The sequence below is a fragment of the Sorex fumeus genome, unplaced genomic scaffold (genome assembly GCF_029834395.1).
Source record: "Sorex fumeus unplaced genomic scaffold, SorFum_2.1 ptg000044l, whole genome shotgun sequence".
Lineage (NCBI taxonomy): Eukaryota > Metazoa > Chordata > Mammalia > Eulipotyphla > Soricidae > Sorex > Sorex fumeus.
Window position 1 is genome coordinate 25,081,436 of NW_026606101.1, and position 25,540 is coordinate 25,106,975.

Below are 25,540 nucleotides of genomic sequence, written 5' to 3' on the forward strand. Positions count from 1 at the left end.
AAATATCTGAAAACAATAAAATATTGTTTCATTCCACTTACCGTAATTAAATCATCATGAATATGTTTGAAAATCGTCTTCAGTGTTATTTTGACTAACATATGCCAATCTGTCAAATGTCTTGCTTAGAAAGGCATGAGACCAGATATTTGTGGGCCTATAAGACATGCAATTGCAAGAGACTCTATACCCACAATGGAGTCTCACATTTGGATTTAACGCTGTTATTGCCTACTTGAAATTTTTGAAAATTGTATCTTTTAGTGTGTATTATGTTGGTAAAGGCTTATAAAACAATGGAACATGTGCTGGAGCTTAGAGCAGAAAATCATACAAACATCATTGTCCCTTCTCCTACCATGTCTAACCCTCCCAGAAAGAAGTCCTCTGCACCTGGCTCACCCACTGACCAGTGCTGATCCTACATCCCAGTTTCTGGGCCTTTGTATGTAAAAGTCAAGGGAAAGGGAGGGTAGTATTCCAAGCACAAGTGAGAGTGTCACTCTGTCCTGTGCATATCCCAATTTCAAGCATATTTACATTAAATGGAAACTAAAATATATAATGACTGTTTCAAAGAAAAACTGTAGAATAAGGACAAAGGACTTTTTGAATTTTTATTTTATTTATTTTTTAAATAAATCACCGTGAGATAAACAGTTACAAAGTTTTCCATGATTGGGTTTCAGTCATACAATGTTCCAACTGTCCCTTAACCAATGTACATTTCCCAGCCCCAGTGTGCGCAGTTTTTTTTTTTTAACAAAAGGGATTCATGTTTTCATTAAATGTAATGATCACATAACTTTGTGCTGGTTCTGTATACCACTGCAAGTGAGGATAGAGCAAATGAATAAAGAGGAATTTTAAAAGGGAAGAGAATAAATGAGATATATATATATATATATAAGATGAATAGAAAGCAGTGTTTAGAGATTTGTATGATTGCATTTCATATTTTTACAGATGGATCGGATGTCTAATTTTTTAATTATTTTTTCTTATTAAGTAGAAATACCAATGAAGTATTGATTGATTGATTGATTCAAACATAGAAATCATGTTAAAAATATTAAATAGAAGATACTAAAAACTATCCAGAATATTAAAAATGATAGCAAACTCATTCTAATTCTTTTAAGTGTTACTTTCTCATTGTATTGAATCCAAATTCCTCATATTTCCAGATAAGTTCAACTTTGAACTTAAGCTTGCAATTTAAGAAGATCATTCTAAGGCTTTCTAAACACAATGCAGGTTAATATTATAGTTAGATCATTATCTTTTTACCTCCCTATTAGCTACTTCCCATTTTACCAAAGAACATCTTTTGTTTTTTCATCCCTTTCCCCTGCCAGGGAGTGACGTTGTCTAAACACATTTTCAATGTTTTCTTTTTAACAGTTAATATATTTCCAGGATGCAAGTCCATTTCTTTCTAAAAAGGTTCCTAGGACACCCATTGAAAAGTCAAAAGCAATGGGCTAAAAGGGATTGCTATTTTGTTGGAGAAGAACGACACCCTTTGTATCAAAGTGGGGAATTACAGGCTGTGGTCACCCTCTGCACAGTGTCTCTTTGTCAAGTAATACATGCCGGGAAAAAAAAAATAATACAGATGGGAAAATATTGTGCACTGTTAGATCTTGGAAACAGCCAAAGGATTTTTCCTCACCAATGTCTTGTCGATGACTTTCACATTCTGGCACCCTGAAAAAATAATGCATACATTTAATATGAAATGAATGCAATAATAATCAGGCAGGTAATCGTTTTCCCAAGGAATGTAAAACTTGACAAATGTAAGGTTTATGATTCAAGGTAGGCTTGCCAAATCTTATGTGGCATGAGACCATTTTTATTACCTAAACAGTCCTTAACACAAAATGACTGGCACATATTTTTATTAACACAAAGAGTATATTCTTTCTGCCACGTTTAATAGTCAGTGGCTGAAAGCTCTCTTTTAGGATATGTCTGTAGCAAATTAAAATGCATAGTAAGGATTCGCAGAATTGCATTCTTCTCACTGACACCCTGTCCACATGGCTGAGCACAGCCCTGAGTGTTCTGGGGAATTCTCTCCATATGCCAATCTGGGTGACAGGAGAGGAATCTCACACTGCCTTCAAAAGTGGGAAGTCAACAATAAACTCAAGATAATTCTTTACATCTAAAAGTCTACTGTGAGTCAAATTTAGAGCAGATACAGCTTAATCACTGTATCACTGTCATCCCCATTATTCATTTATTTACTCAAGCAGGCACCAGTAACGTCTCCATTCGTCCCAGCCCTGAGATTTTAGCAGCCTCTCTTTATTCGTCTTTCCCAATGCTGCCATATTGGAGGCTCTTTCAGGGTCAGTGGAATGAGACCTATTATTGTTACTGTTTTTTTCATACCAAATACGCCTTGGGTTACTAATGACATTTATTTACTTATTACTTAGGGAAAAAATTCATTATTTACATAGCAGGCATGATTCTAGGCACTGGTATTACCAAAAAAGATTCCTGTCTTGTGCTTCTTACATTGTAGAAAAGAAATTTACATTACCTAATAAATGTGATTTTAAAATCATTCATGTAGTGAGCGATCTAGAAAATATGATAGGTCTTGTGGAAAAAAATTAATAGGAACATAAAACTGGAAGTTAAGTGGATGGGTAGAGAATAGAGTGCCATTTTAAGAGGATGGCTATGCTGGTAAATTTTGAGAAAGCACATATAAATGAAGACTTGAAGGACATTAAAAATTAGTCATGTAGATATCTAAGGAAAAAGTATCCATGTAGGAAAGATCATTAGTGCAAAAACCTTAAGGATAAACTATATATATATATATATATATATATATATATATATATATATATATAAAACACAGTCAAGTAACAGCAAGGGGGCTAATGTAGACCCGGAGAATAAGTGAAGGTGACCATTAGGACTTGGAGTTAATTTCCAGCCCCAGGAGTCAAACTCAGAAAGGTTATAGTGGACAAGGCACAGCATATTTTGAAGAGCATTGTAAACACTTTGGCATTTACTCAGCAAATCAAGGGTCATTGGAGGTTCTCTGATCAAAAGAATGGTATTATTCAAATGATCCTTTAAAAAGGATCATTCTAGCTGACTAGAGTTGATAAGAGGAGAAAGGAAAGGGTAGAAAGGTATGCTGCAGTAACCAAATAAAGCGAGTTAATGGAAAGGATCCGAAAGGAGATGATCACAATATCCAAGAAACAGAGAAGTGCTGATGGATCCTGCCAGTTGAGGTAATGTTTGAGGTCAAATTCTGATGAAATGTAGATAGAAATCAATAAACACATGGGTATGAGAGAAAATAGTCAAGAATGATTCAAGATTATTGTTCTAAATAGAAACAATTGTACTGACATGAACTGAAATTGGAGAATCTATAAATCTATAAACAGGCTAAATGGGAAAAAAAACAGTTAGGCATTCAAGTAGATTAATTAGCATGCAAAATTATATATTCATGTACTGTGAGGTAGGTGGATATTGCCAATTTCATCTTTAAGATACCCATTTCAAAATATCCCTAAAAGATTGTCAACTATAAATGCTGCAAGGTGCCTCAGTTTAAAGTACCCTTACACTATGAATTTAAATATTCTATTTCAAATTTTGTTATATCCCAAAATGATGCCATTTCTGCCCTCATCCAGTCCATTTCTCTCCAACAAGGAGCTCAGTTCAAAGACCACTGTACAAAAGAAAGTTGTAAAGGAGGATGACAAGTCTTACCACTCAGCGCCATGGCCAATCGGAACTCTTCTTTTAATATCTCAAGGACATCTTGCACCCCTTTCTCTCCCTAAATAGTAAAACAAAGAGATCTCTTACACACACCTGACATATGTCATATATTTATTTCACTGTCCAGTCATCCTATTTTACATGCTTATAGACAGTACAATTACCTGGGAAGCCAATCCCCAAATGACAGGTCTCCCCACAAAAACTGCCTTGGCTCCCAGGGCAAGAGCTTTTAGAACGTCAGTTCCTCTGCGCACACCTCCATCAAGGAAGACTTCTACCTTTCCTTCCACAGCCTCCACAATCTCTGGCAGAACATCAATCTGTGAAGAAAAGAGGTCAATCATGTGACTGGACATATAGTGATTTGTCACCCAGTTGGAAGTCCATCCAACACTGACCCTGGACTAAAGATGAGAGTGAAAGAAGATAAGTTGGTCTGGAATTAACAGTAACATTTTCCCTCCAAAAAAGAGTAAAGGTGAAATGCTAGTATCTGGGTAACTACATGAATCCAGATTGAGCGACAATTCTTTTATAGTGTAATGCATATTTTTGCTCCTAACATGAAAGTTTAAACAAAGATACTGATGAAAATAATTTTAAGAGCACTTACCTATCTTTATAGCAATTACCTGTACAATAAAGTATACAAAGTGTCCTCAAATAAATTAGTTAATTATCTAAAAATCATCATTAAAATACATATTCAGCCTGATAGTATGAAGCAGTAGTCTCCAAAAATTCTCACAGTTCATAATGAAAAGCTTATGAACAATTTTTTCTCTTTAAAGTATTTTATGTTCATTCATCTGGGGAACATAAAGTAACAAAATAGGAAACTAACACCCAAGTATGGCAGAGATTAGTACCAGGAATTTTACTCAATGACCTGGAGGACAACCACACATGTTAGGGGAAGAGGGAGCTCAGAAAGAGAAGGGAACACCAAATAAAGGGTGTTGGGAGGATCTGCCCACGATGGGAGAGCATGCTGAGGGTAGACTGTCGACCAGCATGATTGCCACTCAATGCCTCTTTTGCAGACCATGGCACTCAAAAGGAGAGAGAGGGAAATTCCCTGCCACAGAGGCAGGGTGGGATGGGGGCGGGGGGGAGGGGATGCTGGGATCCATGGTGGTGGGAAATGCGCATTGGTGGAGGGATGGATGTTTGATCATTGTACGATCAAAACCCAAGCACAAAAATGTGTAAGTCTACAACTGAACTTCATGGTGCCTCACTATTAAAAAATAAATAAATATAATTAAAAAATAAATAAATTTAAAAAAATAAAATAAAAAATAACCTGAAAATAAAATAAAATAAAATAAAAAATAAAGTATTTTATGTTAAGATGTGCATTCAAGTTTTCTCTCTTTTTTGCTTTTAAAGTAGTATAAACACATAATCTTGAAATTCTTATCTTCACTGGCAATTGATATTCGACTTTTCTTACAATACAATATTCTCACATGCAACTGTTAGGAAAGATGAAGTCATGAAATTTGCTGATAAGTGGATTGACATAGAGAGTATCATGCTAATGAAATGAGTCAGAAAGAGAGGGACAGACATAGAATGACTGCACTCATTTGTGGAATATAAAATATCATAACATGAGACTAACACCCAAGGACAGTAGAGAAAAGTGTCAGGAAGATTGCTCTATGATTGGAAACCTGCCTTATGAGCTGAGGGAGAAGGTAGTTGGGATATTAAGAAATAGCTGAGAGAGTAAGAGGGAAATTGTCTGCCATAGAGGCACAGGGAGGGGTGAGATGGGATTGGGGGGGGGGGGGCGGGGGGCAGGGGAGGGATACTGGGAACATTGGTAATGGAATGGGTGTTTGATCATTGTATGACTGAAACTCAAACATGAAAGCTTTGTAACTGTAGCTCAAGGTGATTCAATTAAAAAAAAATTAAAGAAAACAATATTCTCAATGAGGCCTATTTGTGGAGGCTGCTGGACTGCCTTACTGTTACTATCCTTCATGTCACACTGTCACCACTCATTTTGTAAGGAAGCAGCTTCCCACTGTTTGATGTTGAATGAAACAGTGTTCTTGCCCTTTTCTTGATATCAGCCAGGGCCTTGAAACCTACTTTGACTGAAAATGCATGAGCCAAGGACACATAGAGTCACAGGTGAAAGGTTTATAAACAATCTCACACATTTGTTTTCTTTTGTATATGCTTAATTTCTATGAGAAGACCATCACCCAGGCAATGCTTTTTTTTTCTCTACAGGACTCCAGAATAAACATGCAGGAAGTAGAGCTGACCTTGCCAAGCTTAGCTGGATCTGAAACTGGAACCGCATCACTCAACAAATTAACAAGTCTAGATCATTAGACCCTCAACTGACTCAAAGAATCACTGAATTGGATGATTGCTGACTCAAAATACGGAATTAATAAACTTTTGTTAGAATATATGGCAGTAGTTATTAATTTGCTAAATACTAACACAGGTAATGCCTAATCATGAATATTGGTGGTTAATTTTATTTAAATATTTGCACTTCAAAACGGAAAACAAAATTATTTCCTGGATGACTTCTAGGTAAGAGTCTGTAGAAATTACTCAATTTTATCCTTAAATACGAAATTTAATTCAATTCACATTTAAGATGCATGATTAAGAAGCTGTCATATATTTGAAAGCAGTTTTTCTAGAAATAATTGTGCTGTAATCACTCAAATCCTTTTCCACTTCTTCTTTAAAACATTAGAGGTTAAACTTTAAGAGAGTTTTATGTAAAAGACTGAAGCCCAAACATGGCTACAGATTTGCAGGAAGTGAAGGCAACATTTGGCATACAGCCGCTTAAATGTTTGGCAGGTAATGTGATTTTCCCCTTTTCCTTTTGACTTTTCTGCCTTGCCAAACATGCTTTGGATCCCTTTACATATGTCCCTTTACCTATACATAGTCCTTCTTTTACAGGCAGGCATGTTACATCAACATTTAAATGCTACAATTTCCAAGCGATGATGCAAGCTATAATTAAGCATATTTCTCCATTTGAAATCAGAACCAAAGAAAAATATCTGCTAACTTGGGTTCAATACACATTTTCAAAGTCACGAAAATCAAGTCTGTTTAGGTATTTCAATGCCCAGCTTGGTCTAAAAGTAAACTGGTAAAGATACTTAAGTTATGAATGCTAGGCTATAAAACAGACCAGAGTGCTGTTTCTTTTATCTGTAGACAAGGATGTTCTATCTATTGCTAAATATTTCTATCTATCCTTTCTTTTTTCTTTCTGTAACTGATGTTTTACTGGGCATAAATTACATAAAATAATTCTGATCAGGGCAGATTACTTAAATAAATAGTATAGACAAATCCACTATTTTATGACTGTTATGTTTCCTCATTTGCAGCTTGCTGCACAGTCTAAGAGACCATTCATTTCAACTTTACTTTTTTTAAGATAACTAATTGTGGGCTTAACTCAAATGGAGTTAATCTATAGGAAAACATGGTAGGATCGCAATATAAAATTTCTCACTCATTCATCCATTTACTAGTTTATCAAACACTTTATTCAGCCCCCAATATATTTAAGGCACTATGTCAAGCAGTTTAAGAGATCTGAAAAGAGTCCCACAGAAACGTGAGAAGGATCCCAAGGGATTGGAATTGCAAAAATATTACCCTTTCCCTGTTACACTCAATCCACACTTCTCCAGGATGCTTCCTGTGCTCCAAACTCACAAGGCGCTTTCACCTTTCTACCATCCATTATTATTCTCTTTATTCCTGAGATTGAAGCAGTAAAGCCTTTAAACAAATCATTTAAATGAAAGTCATTGATTTTCTAGTAAAATGAGGAGGACAGACAAAAAAAAAAAGCTTCCCGCCTCACATGCTGGGGGAAAAGGCAGCTAAGATAGAGAAGGGGCCACCAAATAAAGGTTTCTTGGAGAGCCCACTTAGGATGGGAGATGCATGCTGAAAGTAGACTATAGACCGAACATTAAGACCACTCAATATCTCTATTGCAAACCACAACACCCAAAAGGGGAATGAGAAAAAGGGAATGCCCTCCCACAAAGGTGGGATGGGGTGGGGTGGGGGAGGGGTGGGGGTGGTGGGAGGGATACTGGGATCACTGGGGGCGGATAATGGATACTGGTGGAGAAATAGGTACTCTATCATTCTATGACTAAAATGTAAGCACTGAAGTTTGTAAGTCCGTAACTGTACCTCATGTTGATTCAATAAAAAAAATGAAGGAGGAGAAGGAGAAGGAGAAGGAGAAGGAGAAGGAGAAGGAGAAGGAGGAGAAGGAGAAGGAGAAGGAGAAGGAGAAGGAGAAGGAGAAGGAGAAGGAGAAGGAGAAGGAGAAGGAGAAGAAGAAGAAGAAGAAGAAGAAGAAGAAGAAGAAGAAGAAGAAGAAGAAGAAGAAGAAGAAGAAGAAGAAGAAGAAGAAGAAGAAGAAGAAGAAACAGCAGCAGCAGCAGCAGCCCAGATTTTCCCACAGCTAGACACTCCCTCCCATCATATTTCACCAGGTTGGCCTGCAGGTGAGGCTGGGGTGGAGACATCACTAAGTAGAAGATCAATTTTTCGTAAAGAGTTTGTTGGGCTAGTTTCTTGCAATTGCAAAATAGCTGTAATTCTCCCTTTCATGTTTTTGTTCTGTTGTAACATTCAGTTCCTTCCATCATGAAAGAGAAACGAGGTCAGAAGAGCCTATTTGAATCTGAACTAGCCTTGAGATTGCTTTCACCAAGAGAGTAGGAGAGAGTGGCAGCAAGAATTTCTAAGTGTGTTTCTCAAGAGACCTGGCTGGCATATGGGCACTTACTCTCAAGGAAACCTACAACCACATGAAAACCTGCCCCGAGATGTTCTTGATAGGATAATGTAGAGAAACCCTGATGAGCCTGTCCTGATAGGCCCAGGTAACCCCAGAGGCACATAATGGGGTTCAGACAAGACATCAAAAACTCTCAGCAGTTCTTAATTCACATTGACATCTCAAAAATTTGAAATAAATAGATACTGAATTTTAGCCAGTACATTTCTAAGTGGTTGTTACACAGCAAAAGTTTACCAATTCATTTATCTGTATTGGTAGTATTGCTGAATCTCTTTTAGAGGAAATACAAAGATCCACAGAACACATCCAAAGACTCAATTTTGGAAACACTTAAAAACCCAAAGTTGTGGTTATGAAAACATTTTACATTGGAGGATTTTTTACCCAATCATTTCATATATTTAACTGAGGATAATGTGGGTCTAGTTAGCATTTAAAAAAGAAGTGGAGTTTTTTTAAGTGTTGCTAAGATTCAAAGACTTCAAAGAATATGACTTTTTTTAATATACAGTTTTCAGAGTTTACTTGCACATAGAACTGATCAATTCAACACATCAAATCCCAAAGGTTTGGCTGTGACATTGGTATTGGGCCAGGGAATTGCCTGGCAATCTCATGCCTACAACTTGCAATTGGATATTCAAGAAGCAGGAAGCAGCTTCCTGCTATCACTGGATTGACTTGGTTCTAATGACAGGTGGGTGTGGGTGGCTCAGCAAACGGGGACCTCTGGACTGCAACGCTCAGGCCACGCTAATGGATGTCTCACCTGGAAAAGAATATGACTTTTGAACCCAGTTTGAAATATTCTAGTTTTAAGGATTTGGGAAATTGATCTGATTTTGTCATCCTGTTCCAAAATTACTTCACAAATCCAATTCAATCTGAACCCTATTAGTATCTGGAAGGTAAAAAAATCTTTAACATGAATTCAATTTTAACTCCTTTTTGATAAAACAGAAGTCTATAAATTGACCTCAGTAGCAGGCTATTAGGATCAATTGAAATTAAACAATTGTTTTAGGATTATTGGTCATAAGTATTTCTCCATTCAAACTATGCAGTACAATTACGGATATAGAAATGATATAATCTAGCTTGGGCTGGAGCGATAGCACAGCGGGTAGGGCGTTCGCCTTACAAGCGGCCAACATGGCCGACCCGAGTTCGATTCCTCCGCCCCTCTTGGAGAGTCCGGCAAGCTACCGAGAGTATTCGATATGCCAGACACAGTAACAACAAAGTCTCCAATGGAGACGTTACTGGGCCTGCTCGAGCAAATCGACGATCAACGGGAGGGCCTTTACCTTTACCTTTACCTTAATCTAGCTTATTCTCATAATCACTACAGCACTTTGCAGAGATTCACACCTAAACTTTGGATAACTTGGTAGCCTGATGTTCAGTTCTTTGAACAAAACAAGGCCAGGACTTAAACCTAAGACTGGGCTCCAGTTTACTGTTTTTTCCATGTCATCATTCTGTCTCTTGCACTCTTATTGATGATGTCACAAAATCTGAAGTAGTACAAGCTATTCTGTGACTCTACTGAAAAGGTTTATTAATACCTTCTCCTTGTAGACCTTGGCTGCTCTCCTCAAAACCTCACACATGAGGGGAAGTCACCTTCACCCTAAACCTAATTCCTTCACTTATTTTCTCTCATCTTCATGAACTTTAAATTTGCTCTACAGTATGAAGCAAAACTCAGGCAAGCACCTTTTCTCATGCCCGCAACTTGCAATTGGATATTCATTATTTTTTTAAACCATCTTAGAGACCACAACTCAAAAAGCCCTTTTAGATAAATTTCCATATTCCCTCTGCTAGAGGGAAATAAACCACACCATTTAGATATTTTCCCCTTAAACTCTAGTTAGATTTGATTCTAGTAGATTTAGATTTTATTTTTGAAAACAAACTTAATTTGGTCTGCACACTAAGTCTATGTCTTCAGATACACAAGAGAGGCATAAATCTGCAAAAAAAAAAAAAAAATTGAGCTATTCTCAATTTCTCCTCCTCCTCCCACCCACAGAAAGTCTTCACTCCCCACCTATGTTTACCTATAGGCAATATTTATCACTAAAAATAATGCCTCTCTACAAGTAAGGATAATGGAAAAGGACTCCAGTTTTATAATCAAAATTTTCCCTTTTTTTTATTCCCTTCCTTCCTTCCCTCCTTCCTTTCTTCCTTCCTTCCCTTCTTCCTTTATCTCCTTTGTCTTCCTTCCTTCCTTCCTTCTTTCTTTCTTTCTTTCTTTCTTTCTTTCTTTCTTTCTTTCTTTCTTACCTCATTAGTTTGCAACATTATAGAATCTGAGTTTAAAAGCTCCACAAATTTACCCTTCATATCACCAGTTTCTATGCCATCCACTGTCACTCTTCCCCATTTTCCTCTAGTAATAACCATAGCACTCAATGAGAATAAAAATTAGATTTAAGTCATTCATTTACTTTAGTGATTTATATTCCATATATAAGTAAAACCATCTTTCCTTTCCTTACTTATTTCATTCACCTCAAGTTCCATTCAGTCTATTCTGATGACCAGGACTATGGCCAAAATGACAACTACAACTGTGCCATAAAAAGAGAGATCAGAGGACGCTGGGGAGGGAAGAGAAAAAATGACTACTGACCCACCCAGGGCCCCGTTCCTGTTTTGCCATTTCCCTGGCCCATCCTTTGCCCCTTGATCGGCCTGGGGAGGCGGCTCTCAGTCCCCCAAACACCATCGCTGTGTCCTGCCTGCTTGGGACCTTCACAACCTCGTCTTATCTTTTATGGAAACTTACACTTGCATGCTGTGATGAATCCTATTTGGTCATGGTGCATGATCTTTCTGAGGAGTTGTTGAATTCTATTTGCTAGTATTTTTTTAAGGGTCTTTGCATCTATGTTCACCAGGATATTGGTCTGTAATTCTTTTTTGTGCTCTCTCTCTCTCTCTCTCTCTCTCTCTCTCTCTCTCTCTCTGCTTTTGGTATCAGAATAATGTTTGCTTCATAGAAACTGCTTGGGAATATTTCTGTTTCTTCTATTTTCTAAAAAGGATTGGCAGTAGATCTTTTTTAAAGGTTTGGAAGAACTCACTAGTGAATCCGTCTGGGCCTGGTATTTTTTGGAGGGGAGGGGGGTTTTGTTTTTACCATTTCAATTTTCTCAATAGTATAGGCCTGTTCAGTTATTCCAGATCATCTTGGTTTAGTCTTGAGGGTTATAGGAGACCAGAAATTTATCAATTTATTTTAGGCTCTCTCATCTGGGACATAAAGACTTTTTTTTAAGTAAAATAAAAAGTCAACTCTTTTTTAAATCCAGAGTAGTGTTCAATGAATATAGATACCATCTTTATTCAACATTTCTATTCAGGCATGTGTTGATGAGCATTGAGGTTTGTTGTATGTTTTGACAATTGTGAATAATGATGCTATGAAAATAATCTTTTGAATCAATGTTTGTTTTCATTCTTGAGTATGTTGTCCCACAAAGACTTGATCCATCCCTACCATTACTATTTTAGTAAATACTATGGTACAAATATATAAATCCAACATTGCTCTGTAACCTTTTTTTACACTAATATTTGCAGAACTAGATGTGTGTTTAGTCCAATTAACCTGCTAGTTCAATGAAACAATAGTCAATATTATTTAAATAAATTATTTGTTCTACTATATTTCCAGTTGTTTAAATAAATTCAACTATACATCTCAATTAATCCCAGTTTTTTAAATAAATTCAACTAAATATCCCAGTTCTAATATCATTATTACTAGTTTTGATAAAAGGGGATAATGTATATGATGACCAATTTCAGAGTTGCATATCTAAAAACTTTCATTAGTTTGTATAAATATTTATACTTTAAATTTCTGTTATGTTATCTACCGTATGTTATCTACCTTTGCCTATAGCAATCAACGTATAGCATTTTTAAGTCAAGTCTATAAGCAAACCAATATATAAACTTCATAAATTGAGGGAAGTAAGCTCTGTAGAGGAAATCAATTCCTTACACTCATGATTGTTCAAACCCATTTCTTTGTCCTTAGTTATCATAATTAAGCCACCTAATTCCTGCCTCCTATCATGCTTAAATACAATTTATGTGGTATATTACTTTTAAATCAAAAGTTTTCTATTAAAAATCCAAAAAGTATAATGCTCAAAAATCTTCTCCTTTATCTGCCCAGTAGGTATATTTCCCAGTTTTCAACTCCATGAGATATTATAAACACATTTTCCCAAAACACATTTTCCTATTCTATATTTTGGATCATACTGTGAATAAAGTGTGTGTGTGAGGGAGTTCCTTAGTATGACATGTTCAGTCACTGAGAGCCACCTAGCTGGAGGAACAAAGAGACTAGGACCAAGATAACTGCTGGTCAATGCACAGTGGACAATGGAAGTTTAATTCAGAACAGAGTGTTATACTTACAGAACACCTGAGGGGGTTCACAGTATAGGATTGCACATAAATGTGATTGATCATTTACAGTGGTAAAGTGTTTCAATGGAGGCAATTCTTTAGTTTTGCATCAACTTAAGGAGATGCTCTGTCTGAGAAATTCGCTAAGGGGTAAAAAGCATCTATATTGCTTTTCTCCTTCCCTTGCTGCTAGTACATATTAAACAATTAAGTTCACTTTGTATTAATATTTGCAATTATTTGGAAAAACACAGTAAAAAATATAGTTTTCAAAACTTGGTTCTCTGGGCTCAGGGCTAAGCTGGGCTTTTAACATAAATCCCAGACTAAATCCTCAGGTTGGTTTAGCTTTTCCTACTTCGTGGAAGTCCTCTCTTTTAGGTGGCTATGGCTTGTATCAAGACTGTGCTTTATGATTTCTAGACTGTCCCATATTGAAGCTAAGGTAGCTTTGCTGCTTGCTCTGGGTCCATCCAGAGATCTCTCAGTGGGACCCAACTCTTTAGGGTGTTAGGAACTTGAGCGGGCCCAGTAACATCTCCATTTTGAAACTTGTTGTTACTGTGTTTGGCATATTCAATACATCACGAGTAGCTTTCCAGGCTTTGCCGTACGGGCGAGATACTCTTGGTAACTTTCCAGGCTCTCCAAGAGGGGCGGAGGAATCAAACCTGGCTCAGCCAGGCTGGCTGCGCACAAGGCAAACACCCTACCGCTGTGCTATCACTCCAGCCCAGCTCTGAAATCTGAGCCAAGTAACTATGATGGAACCCAGGAATAAATATATTTCAGATTCAATTAACTACCAAATATTAGGAGCATAGCATTATGTGTTTAAGATCTTTCTATGTTTAAGCAGAGAGCATTGTATAGTAAAATATAAAATGTTTGCAGGGAAAGAGAAAAGCAAGAAATTCACTACTAACACAAAGTCAACAGCCAATGAAAGGTTTGACTTTGTAAGTAACGAAGCCTGACTTGGGGAATTTAGTAACTAACAATAAGAGGTAAAGCACAGAGAAAAAGTTAAAGATAAACTTGGGGGACTGGGGATGCTTGTAAGAGAACTGTAAGCTTGTCTGGGAGGGGGAAAGGGGCAATAAACTGACAAAACCTAAAACATTTAAGGTTAATATCCATCATATACCTCTTAAAACCCTGTATCCCTTTTGTAGGGGTATAGGTACAGAACAGAAGTGGACAGCAATTGGTAACATCATTGTCTATCTCAAGAAAACTTGGCTGAATCCGCATAAGTGAACAGCATGCAAGAGAATTACTTTTAACATAATACAACTTGCCCACCTATAGCTCCTATAGCTTTTGCTCTTTTATGCTGTCTCCTCCACCTGAGTCCCAGACTGTAATCTTAAATTATGTGCAGTGTTTCATTTGGTCTCCTAGGCTATCAGATCATTGTTCTTAACCTTTCTAATTCAGTCCTACATTTTACTGACCAGTTCAGTTTACTTTCATTTCTATATCCTTTAGCTTATTTTTACTTCCATATTCTGGATTCTAGTTTGCCAATCACAGTGTGTAAAGAGTATATAAGCCATTCCAATCAACAGTGAATGAAGGGCCCTTTTTCACTGCTTTACAAATATCACTGGTTGTTTTCATATTTTGTTGATACAAACAATTCTCTGGTGTTAGGTGATAGCGCACTGTCATTTTGATTTGCACTTAGATGATAATTAGTGATGCCATATATTTATGTTAAGAAAAATAAGTCAGAGGAAGAACAGATTCAAGATTATCTCTGTCATATGTGGACATAAAGAAACAATGAGATGGACAATATCCAATGATAACAAATCTTTAGGTTTTGACTACAGAAATGATGTTACTTAGCAATGGTAGGAAAAAGGCTGGTGGGGAAGGAAGAAAGACATGAACTAAACGTGACAAAGAAAAAGACAAAGACACTTCTTTGGCCCTTTGATGGTGGTGGAAGTGCAGAAACTTTGCATACCATAAACATTAGCACTATTGTAAACATGTTACCTAAAACCACAAAGTAAATATTGAAATTAAAACTAAACATAGATACACATTGAAATATCCTCTAAAAGGTTTCTAAAATATTGGTACTTCCACACCCTTCCCCAAAACTTCCAAAGAATTGATCTAGGAAGCAAACTAGGCATAATGAATCTTCAAAGTTGTTGACATAATTCTAATGTACAGTCAATGAGATTTGTTTGAGACTCAACAGTCTCCTCATCAGAGTGTCCTCAACTGTCTCCTTTATATGCCAACCAGTCCTTCCTCTGAAGTTTTCAGCCTCAAACTACAGAAAATACTGGCTTATTACTATTCTAATGTTTCACAATTATGTCAATAATCAAACTTCATGTAAGCTGTGTGTAATTCTCATTCTATATTTATTCTTCTTTAGATACTCATGGCATAAACATTTTTATATCCCAATTTATATTATACCTATTGGGAATACTGTAAGTATAAGAATAATTCCTAAGTCAGAGAAATAATACAGCTGTTGAGGCACTTACTTTGCATTCAGCCAGCCTGGTTGAATCTCTGGTACTGCATGTGAACCCCCAACTACCATTAGTAGTGATCCCTGAGTACAGAGCTAGTAGTAAATGCTGAGAAGTTCCAGGTGTAGCCCATAAATAAGCAAAGAGATAAAAATAATATTCCCCACCATTAAATTATTTCTTTAACAGGGTCTTTTATAAGCTTACCAGTAAATTTATCGTGCTAATCAAAGTTTGAATTGATATAGTTGCATGCCATAAACTTAAAATCTAAAGTCTCATACATGTTCTTATTTTACCTAAGTGCTCCCTAAAATATCTAAATTCCCAAAAAGGAAAGACATAAAGAGAGTCAAAGGTGTAATGTAAATGAGAGTTACAACAAGAAATTTCAGCTTTTTTTTTTTTCGCAACTCACAGTGGCTGGCACCCCATCCAGTTGTCGAGCCCCATGATTTGACACTAAGATTCCATTCAAACCGTGTTTCACTGCCTCCCTGGCATCATCACCTAGAGAAAGCAAGACAGCCATTGTATGGAAATAACAATTTGGCAGAAGGTCTGACTTTAGAAGTAGCAGCATCAATCAATGGAACATGCATAGATACATTGCTTGGAATCATTTGGCATAATGACACATCCAAAGGTTAAATCTACAATAACAGGGACCAGAGAGATAATACAGTGGGTAGCGCATTTGCCTTGCACATGGCTGACCTGAATTTGATCCCCAGCATTCCATATAATCCCCTGAGCCCTACCAGGAGTAATTCCTGCACACAGAAACAGGAGTAACTCCTGAATATTTCTGGGTGAAGTCCAAAACTAAAAACAAAAACAAAAAAATCTATAGTAATAATGATAGTTTCATCAACCAAAAAGTAAAAGTGTTAGCACTTACAATAAATCATAAAATAAAATTATTAGTAGGAAAACTTACAAGCAATTTAAGTATTCTCATAAGGACATATTTTGCTGAGCATTTTTATCATTAATAAGATACATTTCATATCTAGCAGGATTGTTACTCTAAGATTTTAAGAATTTTAACAGGTTAAAAAAGCATTTTAGAGGCTGGACTAATAATATAACAGTGAGTAGGCCACTTACTTCCTGGTACCACATATGATCCTCCCAAATCCTACCAGTAATAATAACTGAGCATAGAGCCACAAGTAAAACTTGAGTACCACCAGATGTGATCCCCCCAAAAAAGAAAAAAAGACAAAAGCATTTCAAAAATTCTTTATAACAAAATTGTTATTGTAGATTTTTTCTTTGAAAATTATTTTGTCATATATTTACAAGTAAATGTATTTTTTCTCACTCAAGTATATAAAATGAAAATTAAGATGATTGCCACACTTCTAAACATGCTTCAAATACATTGATTTCTGAAAATTATTTTAAAATATTTTCTAATAAGTCAATTTCAAACTTTAGAAAATAACTTTATATTGTAGTTATTGTCTTACTAAAGATCCCACTAACAACCTATTTACAAATGAATAATGGAAACTACATTACTTCTCAAGTTTAACAGTCAAGAATAGTTGGGTTAGTCCTAGGTTACAATCAAAATTAGAATTTGGAAAGGTAATTAAAATAATATAGAACATTGAATATATCAATACATTCAATGTGGAGTAATAAATGATCCAAAATTAGTATTTATAAAAAAAATCTATATATTTTTAATATTGTGTTAAAGCACTTGCTGCTGTTGTTTCATAAAAACGGTCCTCCCATTGTTCATTGATTTGCTCGAGCGGGCCCAGTAACATCTCCATCATGAAACTTGTTGTTACTGTGTTTGGCATATCGAATACGTCACGGGTAGCTTGCCAGGATCTTCCGTGCGGGTGAGATACTCTCGGTAGCTTGCTGGTCTCTCCGAGAGGGGCGGAGGAATAGAACTTGGGTCGGCCATGTTGGCCACTTGTAAGGCAAACGCCCTACCGCTGTGCTATCACTCCAGCCCTTCATGAAAACACTAGTTTTAAATTATTGCCATTTAACTGTGGCCTCATGGGATGGGGGAAGGAACTGGCATGTCCTTCCCACCCCACCGAGGCCGAGAATTGCCCCCCGACAAGCAGCTCTCCAGCACAGCCATGGCCCCAGAGGCACACAAATGAATCTCGTAACTATACAGCTTTTGGCAGAAGTCCCTCCAGACTTAATTAGTAAAATATCAGAAATCCAAAATAGTGCAGCCACAATTGCCACAGCCGCGCAACATCAAATGGTCTTCATAACCAGCAATAGAAAACAAATCATTTCATAATGCCTTTTCAGCAGGTCTGATTGTTGGGGGGAAATTCCAAATAATAATGGTGCATCTTTTGTTGAAAAGATGAATGTAATCAAAGTAAAGAGAGAGTTAAGTGGAAATCATCTGCCTCACAGGCATCAGGAGGGGTGAGATGGGGGGTATATTGGGGTTCTCGGTGGTGGAAAATATGCAATGGTTGAAGGGATGGGTGTTTGATCATTGCACGCCCAAGACTTAAACCTGAAAGCTTTGTAACTTTTCTCATGGTGATTCAAGAAATAAATTAATTTAAAAAATAAATAAAATAAAAATAAATAAATAAAATATTACCATTTGAAATTATATTTATCAATACTTTACTGAAACTATTGCTCCTCCACCCCTCTCGGAGAGCCCAGCAAGCTACCAAGAGTATCTTGCCCGCACGGCAAAACCTGGCAAGCTCCCCGTGACGTATTCGATATGCCAAACACAGGAACAACAAGTCTCACAATGGAGATGTTACTGGGCCTGCTTGAGCAAATCGATGAACAATCGGAGGACAGTGCTACTGAAACTATTGGTAATGAAAATACTAGGAAATATGTAAGAAGTTCAGTGCTTGTGTCTCTCTAATGTTTATATTTTTTAAACTCTAGACCCCAATATGAGAGCCTTTGTAGATGAAGTCTTTAGAAGATAATTGGGTTAGATGACATCATGAGCATGGTGGTCTCAGGATGGATTAGTTCCTTTATCAGATCAAGAAATTGCAGCATATGCACACAATGGAATACTATGCAACTCTAAGAAATAATAAAAACATGCAATTTGCAGAAACAAGGATGGAATGAGAGGATTTTGTGCTGAATAAAGGCACTCAGAAGGAAAGAGATAGATAGGGATGATCTCTTATGTGGGACTACGTAGCAAGGTAGCAACAAAATTCCAAAGCCAACTAATCCACACAACTGATTTAGTGGGTATAGAGAGAGAGGAGTGTAGAGGTCCTTGGGAGAGAGGTAGGTGGGTACACTGTGTTGTAATTATGAGCATGAGAGACCAATATTAATAGATTTTAAACCACAGAATATCAATTAAAAATAAATTAATTAAAAAGTACAAAAATAAGATTAAAAAGGTATGTCTGTCTCTGTTTCTCTCTTTCTCTCCTCTCTCTCTCTTTTACACACACTCACACACACACAAACCATTTCTCCATAGTCATACAAAGAAGAGGTCATATATGAGCATGCTGGAAAAAAATACTCATCCATAATCTATGGTGAAATCCCTTGGAATGGAATTCTTATCTGAGGCTTCCAGATTATAGAGAAAATACTTGGCTGTTGCTTAAGTCTCCCAGTTTATGGTGTTATGTCAGAGTAGCACAAATTACATTCTTGTGTGTTGTTGTCACTGTTCCTGCTTTTGCTGCTTTAGATTCCAGACTCCATCTTTAAGAGATGGTATAACCAACTCAAGAATGAAATTGCATGAAAGGTCATTTGATTTTTATGTAGCCAGTGTTTACACCAGCTATTTGATATGCTCTCTATTCACTTTTAAGCCTACACCGTGCATGCATTTTTTTCTATATACTCAAGATATGATTGATATGCTATGCTTATTTTATGCTAAATAGATAATTTATGTTTCTATGAAACTGTTTTGGGCTATCTGGTTTAACCAACAAGTTTTACACATCCAGTGGGATTTCACCAGCAATTTTCGAGTCACTCATGAAGAAAGAATTCAAGGTTGAAACTAAAGTTTCCCCACCCCATTATTCATATATACTCATATATTACACTTTAATATTGCTTTATACTTGGACCACACATGATCTATAATATAGCTTTATTTTCTTAGAATTTCTGATTGTTTTTTTTCTTTTCTTTTGTCCCTACCTTTCATGAGATTATGTTCTTCACAACTTTCTGTTGATTGTTTGTTTGTTTATTAAACTTAAATCACATTATTTCTCCTCTAGAAACAAATGCCTGGAGACTGTTAATCATTCTAGCCCACTCTGATTACACTTCAGGACTACGATGGACCTGCAGTACATAGGATTGCTTCTGTTTTCAGAGGATTGACTACTGTTTTCTAGTTTGGCCTTCACTCAATTTACATTCTCTCTTTTTCATAGTACACTGTATGGTAACTTCTCACAAAAGGATCCAGAATTTAGTATTATTATATTTACTATTTCTAGTTTTAAAAATTATTTCTTAATAGCTAAAATGAAAATACAAATTCTTTTACTTGTTTTCTCTCTTTCTTTTGGAATTAACTTTTCCTAGATTTTTCTTCAACTTTTATGGTTCGGGTTTTTGGAGATAACTTGTGATGCAAAATTTTCTATTTATAGCACAGCGGGTAGGGCGTTCGCCTTACAAGCGGCCAACATGGCCGACCCGAGTTCGATTCCTCCGCCCCTCTCGGAGAGCCCGGCAAGCTACCGAGAGTATTCGATATGCCAGACACAGTAACAACAAAGTCTCCAATGGAGACGTTACTGGGCCCGCTCGAGCAAATTTATAGTTAAAGAAGAAAAATTGGAGAGCTGCTGTAGATGCCCTGATTGTTTTGTAAATGAACTTCATTTCTGATAGGTATTTGCCTTGAATAGAATTTTTATGGGCTGGAGTGATAGCTCGAGCGGGCCCAGTAACGTCTCCATTGGAGACTTTGTTGTTACTGTGTCTGGCATGTCGAATACGTCACGGGGAGCTTGCCAGGCTCTGCCGTGCGGGCGCGATACTCTCGGTAGCTTGCCGGGCTCTCCGAGAGGGGCGGAGGAATCGAACTCGGGTCGGCCATGTTGGCTGCGTGCAAGGCAAACGCCCTACCACTGTGCTATCGCTCCAGCCCTGAGGGTAAGGCATTTGCCTTGCATGCGTTTACCTTGCATGCGGCCTACCCAGCTGACCCAGGTTCGATTCCTCCACCCCTCTCAGAGATCCTGGCAAGCTACCGAGAGTATTTTGCCCACACAGCGAGATACCTAGCAATCTACCCATGATGTATTCGATATGCCAAACACAGTAACAAGAAGTCTCATATCGGAGACGTTACGGGGCCCACTCAAGCAAATTGAGGAACAACAGGAGGACAGGACAGGATAGGACAGGACAGAATTTTTATGTGTGTGAATAAATAAGGAATATAAACCAAATGACATTAGATTAAGTATCAGATTAAGACTAAGCATCATTTATGATTGCCCAGAGGTTGACACAATCATGGACTTATTTCTCTAGAAAAGATCAAGCTACTATGCCACACTTCCTGGCTGAATATTAAATAAGAGGTGAAGGAGAGGGCTAGGATTACATATTGGTCCTATAACCCATAATTAATACACAATTAGCTCCAAATGACCCTCTTGTTTTCAGTTTCCACTTCTTATCTCTCTTTTCCATCACACTGCAGGACTAGAATCATTCAGAAATTTCACTATATTATTTGGCTGTTTCCTCCATTCTTCCCTCCCAGACAATTCTGAGAAATTTTTACCATTCATCAGTTTATCTGCTTTCATTTTTCTTCTTTCATAACTTTTTTGAAGTTTCTTTATTATTTCTACCACTCAATTTTTTCCCTTCTCACTTTATTCTGCTCATTTTTGACATTGCTTGTCTTATACTTTTCAGTTACTTTAAATGTTTAGCTTTATAAGGTTTATGTGTATTCAATATACCATTTAAACCAAAAGTCCAATATACTGTCTTTAAAAATATGTTTTGGAATTGGTTCTTTAAACATGTGTGCTTAAAACTGTTGTCCAATAGAACATCTCTGCTGATGGAAATATTTTAGATCTGCAGTTCCATACTGTAAGTGCTAGCCACACACACACACACACACACACACACACACACACACACACACACACACAGCCAGTCCATGTAGAGAAGGAAATGTGATTGAGGAGCTGCAATTTGACTCTTATTCCATTTTGATTAGTTTAAAGAGGTACATTTGTCATTTAGTTGGCATATTATAGTTCTTTTTTTTTTTTTTTGCTTATCTGACCTAATCGAACTCGAGTAGGCCGTGTTGACTGCGTGCAAGGCAAACGCCCTACCACTACCGAGAGTATCGAGCCCGCACGGCAGAGCCTGGCAAGCTACCCATGACGTATTCAATATGCCAAACACAGTAACAACAAAGTCTCACAATGGAGACGTTACTGGGCCCGCTTGAGAAAATCAATAAACAACGGGAGGACAGACCTAATATTTTCTAGTAATGATATGCAGCATGCTATTTTTTTTAATTACAGATGCATTCCAATCAAATAATCTTAAGAAAAAAAGGTAAAAGGTAAAGGCCCTCCCGTTGATCGTCGATTTGCTCGAGCGGGCCCAGTAACGTCTCCATTGGAGACTTTGTTGTTACTGTGTTTGGCATATCAAATACTCTCGGTAGCTTGCCGGGCTATCCGAGAGGGGCGGAGGAATTGAACTCGGGTCGGCCATGTTGGCCGCTTGTAAGGCGAACGCCCTACCGCTGTGCTATGGTAATCTAGTTATGTGGTGGATACCAATTATCAAATCAAAAGTTTAAAGAAATAAAAATATACAGGACTAGAGACACAGTAGAGAAGTTCAGGCACTTGCCTTGTACATGGTAGATACTCCGGGTTGAGTCCCTGGCATCAAAGATTTTCCCCGAGCACTAATTCCCAGCACAGAGGTTAGGAATTAGTCCTGTGTGCTGCTGGACGTAGTCCAAAAAACAAACAAAAATTAAAATATACAATAGAAATGAGATCTCAGGATGCCAGGGGTGAGAACAAAGATCTTGGGATAATTGTAGAAGGATTCTGGTACTCTGTTGATGTGCATGGTGTAGCAGTACCACATATATAAAGCAATTGTATTAGTACCTTATTAAAAATGAACTAAAACCTACAGGCTGGACAAAGAGTACAGGAGGTAGGGTACTTGCCTTTCATATGGCCAACCCATGTTCAATCCCTGGCATTACATATGGTCTCCTATGATCTCTGAGGACTGCACCAGGAATAAGTCCTGAGATCCACTGAGTGGGGGGGGACAAAAAATAGATTAATTAAAAAATAAAAATATATGCACTATTATATTTTATAAACTTTCTGATTAAAGATGCATGCAGCTGACACGGCTGACCCGAGTTCGATTCCTCCACCCCTCTCAGAGAACCCGGCAAGCTACCGAGATTATCCTGCCCACACGGCAAAGTCTGGCAAGCTACCCGTGACGTATTCCATATGCCAAACACAGTAACAAGTCTCACAATGTTACTGGGCCCGCTAGAGCAAATTGATGAACAACGGGAGGAGAGGGCTACAATGCTACAGTCTATCACCATATAGTTAAACATGTATTTTTAGAAAGTGAATATTATCTATCAATAAATTTACCTTATACAGTGTGAAAGTGACTAATACATTAATACTTAAGCTCAGTAATTGGACTACTTGGATATGAATCCCACATCTGCTGTTTTCTTGCTATGTAAGTGGAAAATTACTTAACTTCTCTGCATATCAGTGATCTACAACATAAATTGGGGATAATAATTCACAGAAGATTGACATGTGAATTAAATGAGTTGAATGGGTATTTAGAAAGCATCCAACACAGGCTGAACACTCAGATAAATATGAACTAATATTATTTCTTTCATTTGATGATGCAGGAGGAGATGAATAGGTGGAAGATTTGTTTGTTGCTTGATTTTGGCAATTCTGCTTTAATTTTGTTTATAGCAAAGGATTTCATCCTAGTCAGGATCACAATTACAAAGAGCTTTTTATTTTAAATGAATGTTGCTTATGTAACAGTTTATCTTGCGTCACTTCAAGTGATCTTCGTTGTTTCTTTAGAGAGCTTAAACTATAGGAGAAATGACAAAATAGTGTGTTAAGAAATTAGTATGATAAGAATCTGGATAGACCAAAAAAAAACCTAAAAAAAAATTATGAACACCTTTCCCTAACTGCTCGTGAAAACTTTTTTACAGTTTACATTTTATTTTTAAAAAGAGAGAAAAATAATTTTGCTTAGTGACAGGGTCAAAACGTTCCCACTTAACCAAATAATCACAACCCTTTGGTATTTTCATTAGCTCTTGGAGAACCATGGTATAGAATTTCAGATTTGATACTTCCCTCGTTAAAACATTAATGGAAAAATGATAGTAGAGAATGGCACCATTTGATTTCTTACTAGTAAATTTTTCTCATAATTAATCAATTCCAAAGTAAAATGGAAATATTTAAGACTTACCCTTGGAGCTTTTGACCCAAGAGTCTGTACTATTTCCAGAAATTTATAAAAATAAATATCGAACTCGGGTCAGCCATGTTGGCTGCATGCAAGGCAAACGCCCTACCGCTGTGTGATATGCCAGACACAGTAACAACAAAGTCTCCAATGGAGACGTTACTGGGCCCGCTCGAGCAAATCGATGATCAACGGGAGGGCCTTTACTTACTTCTTTATAAAAATAAAAAAATAAAAATAATTTAAAAAAATTTTAAATAAAAAAATTTTAAATAACAAAAAATTTTTTAAAAATTTTTAAAGAAATTTATAGTAACTAAATCCTAGCTAGATAATAATAGTTTTGAACACAACCTAGAATGCATAGTGAATAATTTTTTGTATTTGAGGAGTGGGGGGGGATAGTATTTAACTGTCTTCCTATCTAGCTATATCTATAAATAACACACCTACACCCACAAATTTGAGAAGTTTCTGAAAAACAAAACCAAAAATTAAAAATGCTCTGTAGGTGAGACAAACTAGTTCTGTGGTAAAGGTTTTTTTTTTTTAATTTTTAAAAGAAAATCAAAAAACATTATGTCTTTGCTTATAAAGCCATTTGTTTGCTAGCGTGAGTTCTGGCAGAAACCAAATCCTGTCTCATGTATATGTTTGGAGTTTGTGTTGAAGTTTTCCAAGAAAAGAGTTTAACCACAACAAGAGATTACATCTTGCAGTCCAATTTGCATTCATTAAAATGTAATCCTTAAAGTGGTGGTAAAGTGGGGGATGTTTCAAGGAGATCTTTCCCATGAGTTTATGTTCCTGCAAACATAATCTGTACCTCTCTGGTAAAAAAAAAAAAAATGATTCTCAATCAATCCATGTGACTTCTGGATGAAGATCTGTGAAATAATAAGAACTGGGTTTCCCAGAACTGGCTTGAACCACCCCACCCCCATATCCAGATTGAGCATATGTCCTACTTGATGCTGTTGTCATAGTGATGATTCTTGTTTGTTAAATAAATGAAACAAATAGTTACAGGGAAACTAGACAATGTAAACTATACATGCATAAATAAGTTATTTCTGTTCAAAAGCCAAATACACCAACCTCTCTTTCTGTTGCTTTTGAGCTTTCTCTAATTATATAGACAGATATAGTTTTCAGGGAGGACTTTACTCAGTAAATATTTGGGCTATCTACTGTGTGAAAAAATATTATGAAAAAATATGTAGAAACGGGTCACGTAATATATATGGATAAAAGAAAAGAGAGATTATTGTCATCTTAGATGAGATGACTACATAAAGTTCTTGAGACATAGTATTTTTCAATAAAGTGGATGATTTAGTGAAGTCTAATTCAATAGATTTGTATTACCTAGACCAGAAGACAAAGTCCTGAAGAATAATATATACTGGGAATACGAAATTAAAATTTTGCTTTTCAAATTAAATAAACA

At 36.7% G+C, this 25,540-nt stretch overlaps 1 protein-coding gene across 1 annotated transcript in view; it reads right to left on the reverse strand.

The window, feature by feature from the left end:
- Positions 1-708: 708 nt before the first annotated feature.
- Positions 709-25,540, reverse strand: part of HAO1 (hydroxyacid oxidase 1) — a 71,941-nt gene continuing 47,109 nt past the window's right edge. The window contains exons 5-8 of the mRNA XM_056121812.1: positions 15,977-16,068; positions 3,942-4,100; positions 3,766-3,835; positions 709-1,710 (exon numbers count right to left, since the gene is read on the reverse strand). Coding sequence (XP_055977787.1) covers positions 1,640-1,710; positions 3,766-3,835; positions 3,942-4,100; positions 15,977-16,068 — 392 coding nt within the window. The 3' untranslated portion in view covers positions 709-1,639. The remainder of the gene's footprint in view (positions 1,711-3,765; positions 3,836-3,941; positions 4,101-15,976; positions 16,069-25,540) is intronic.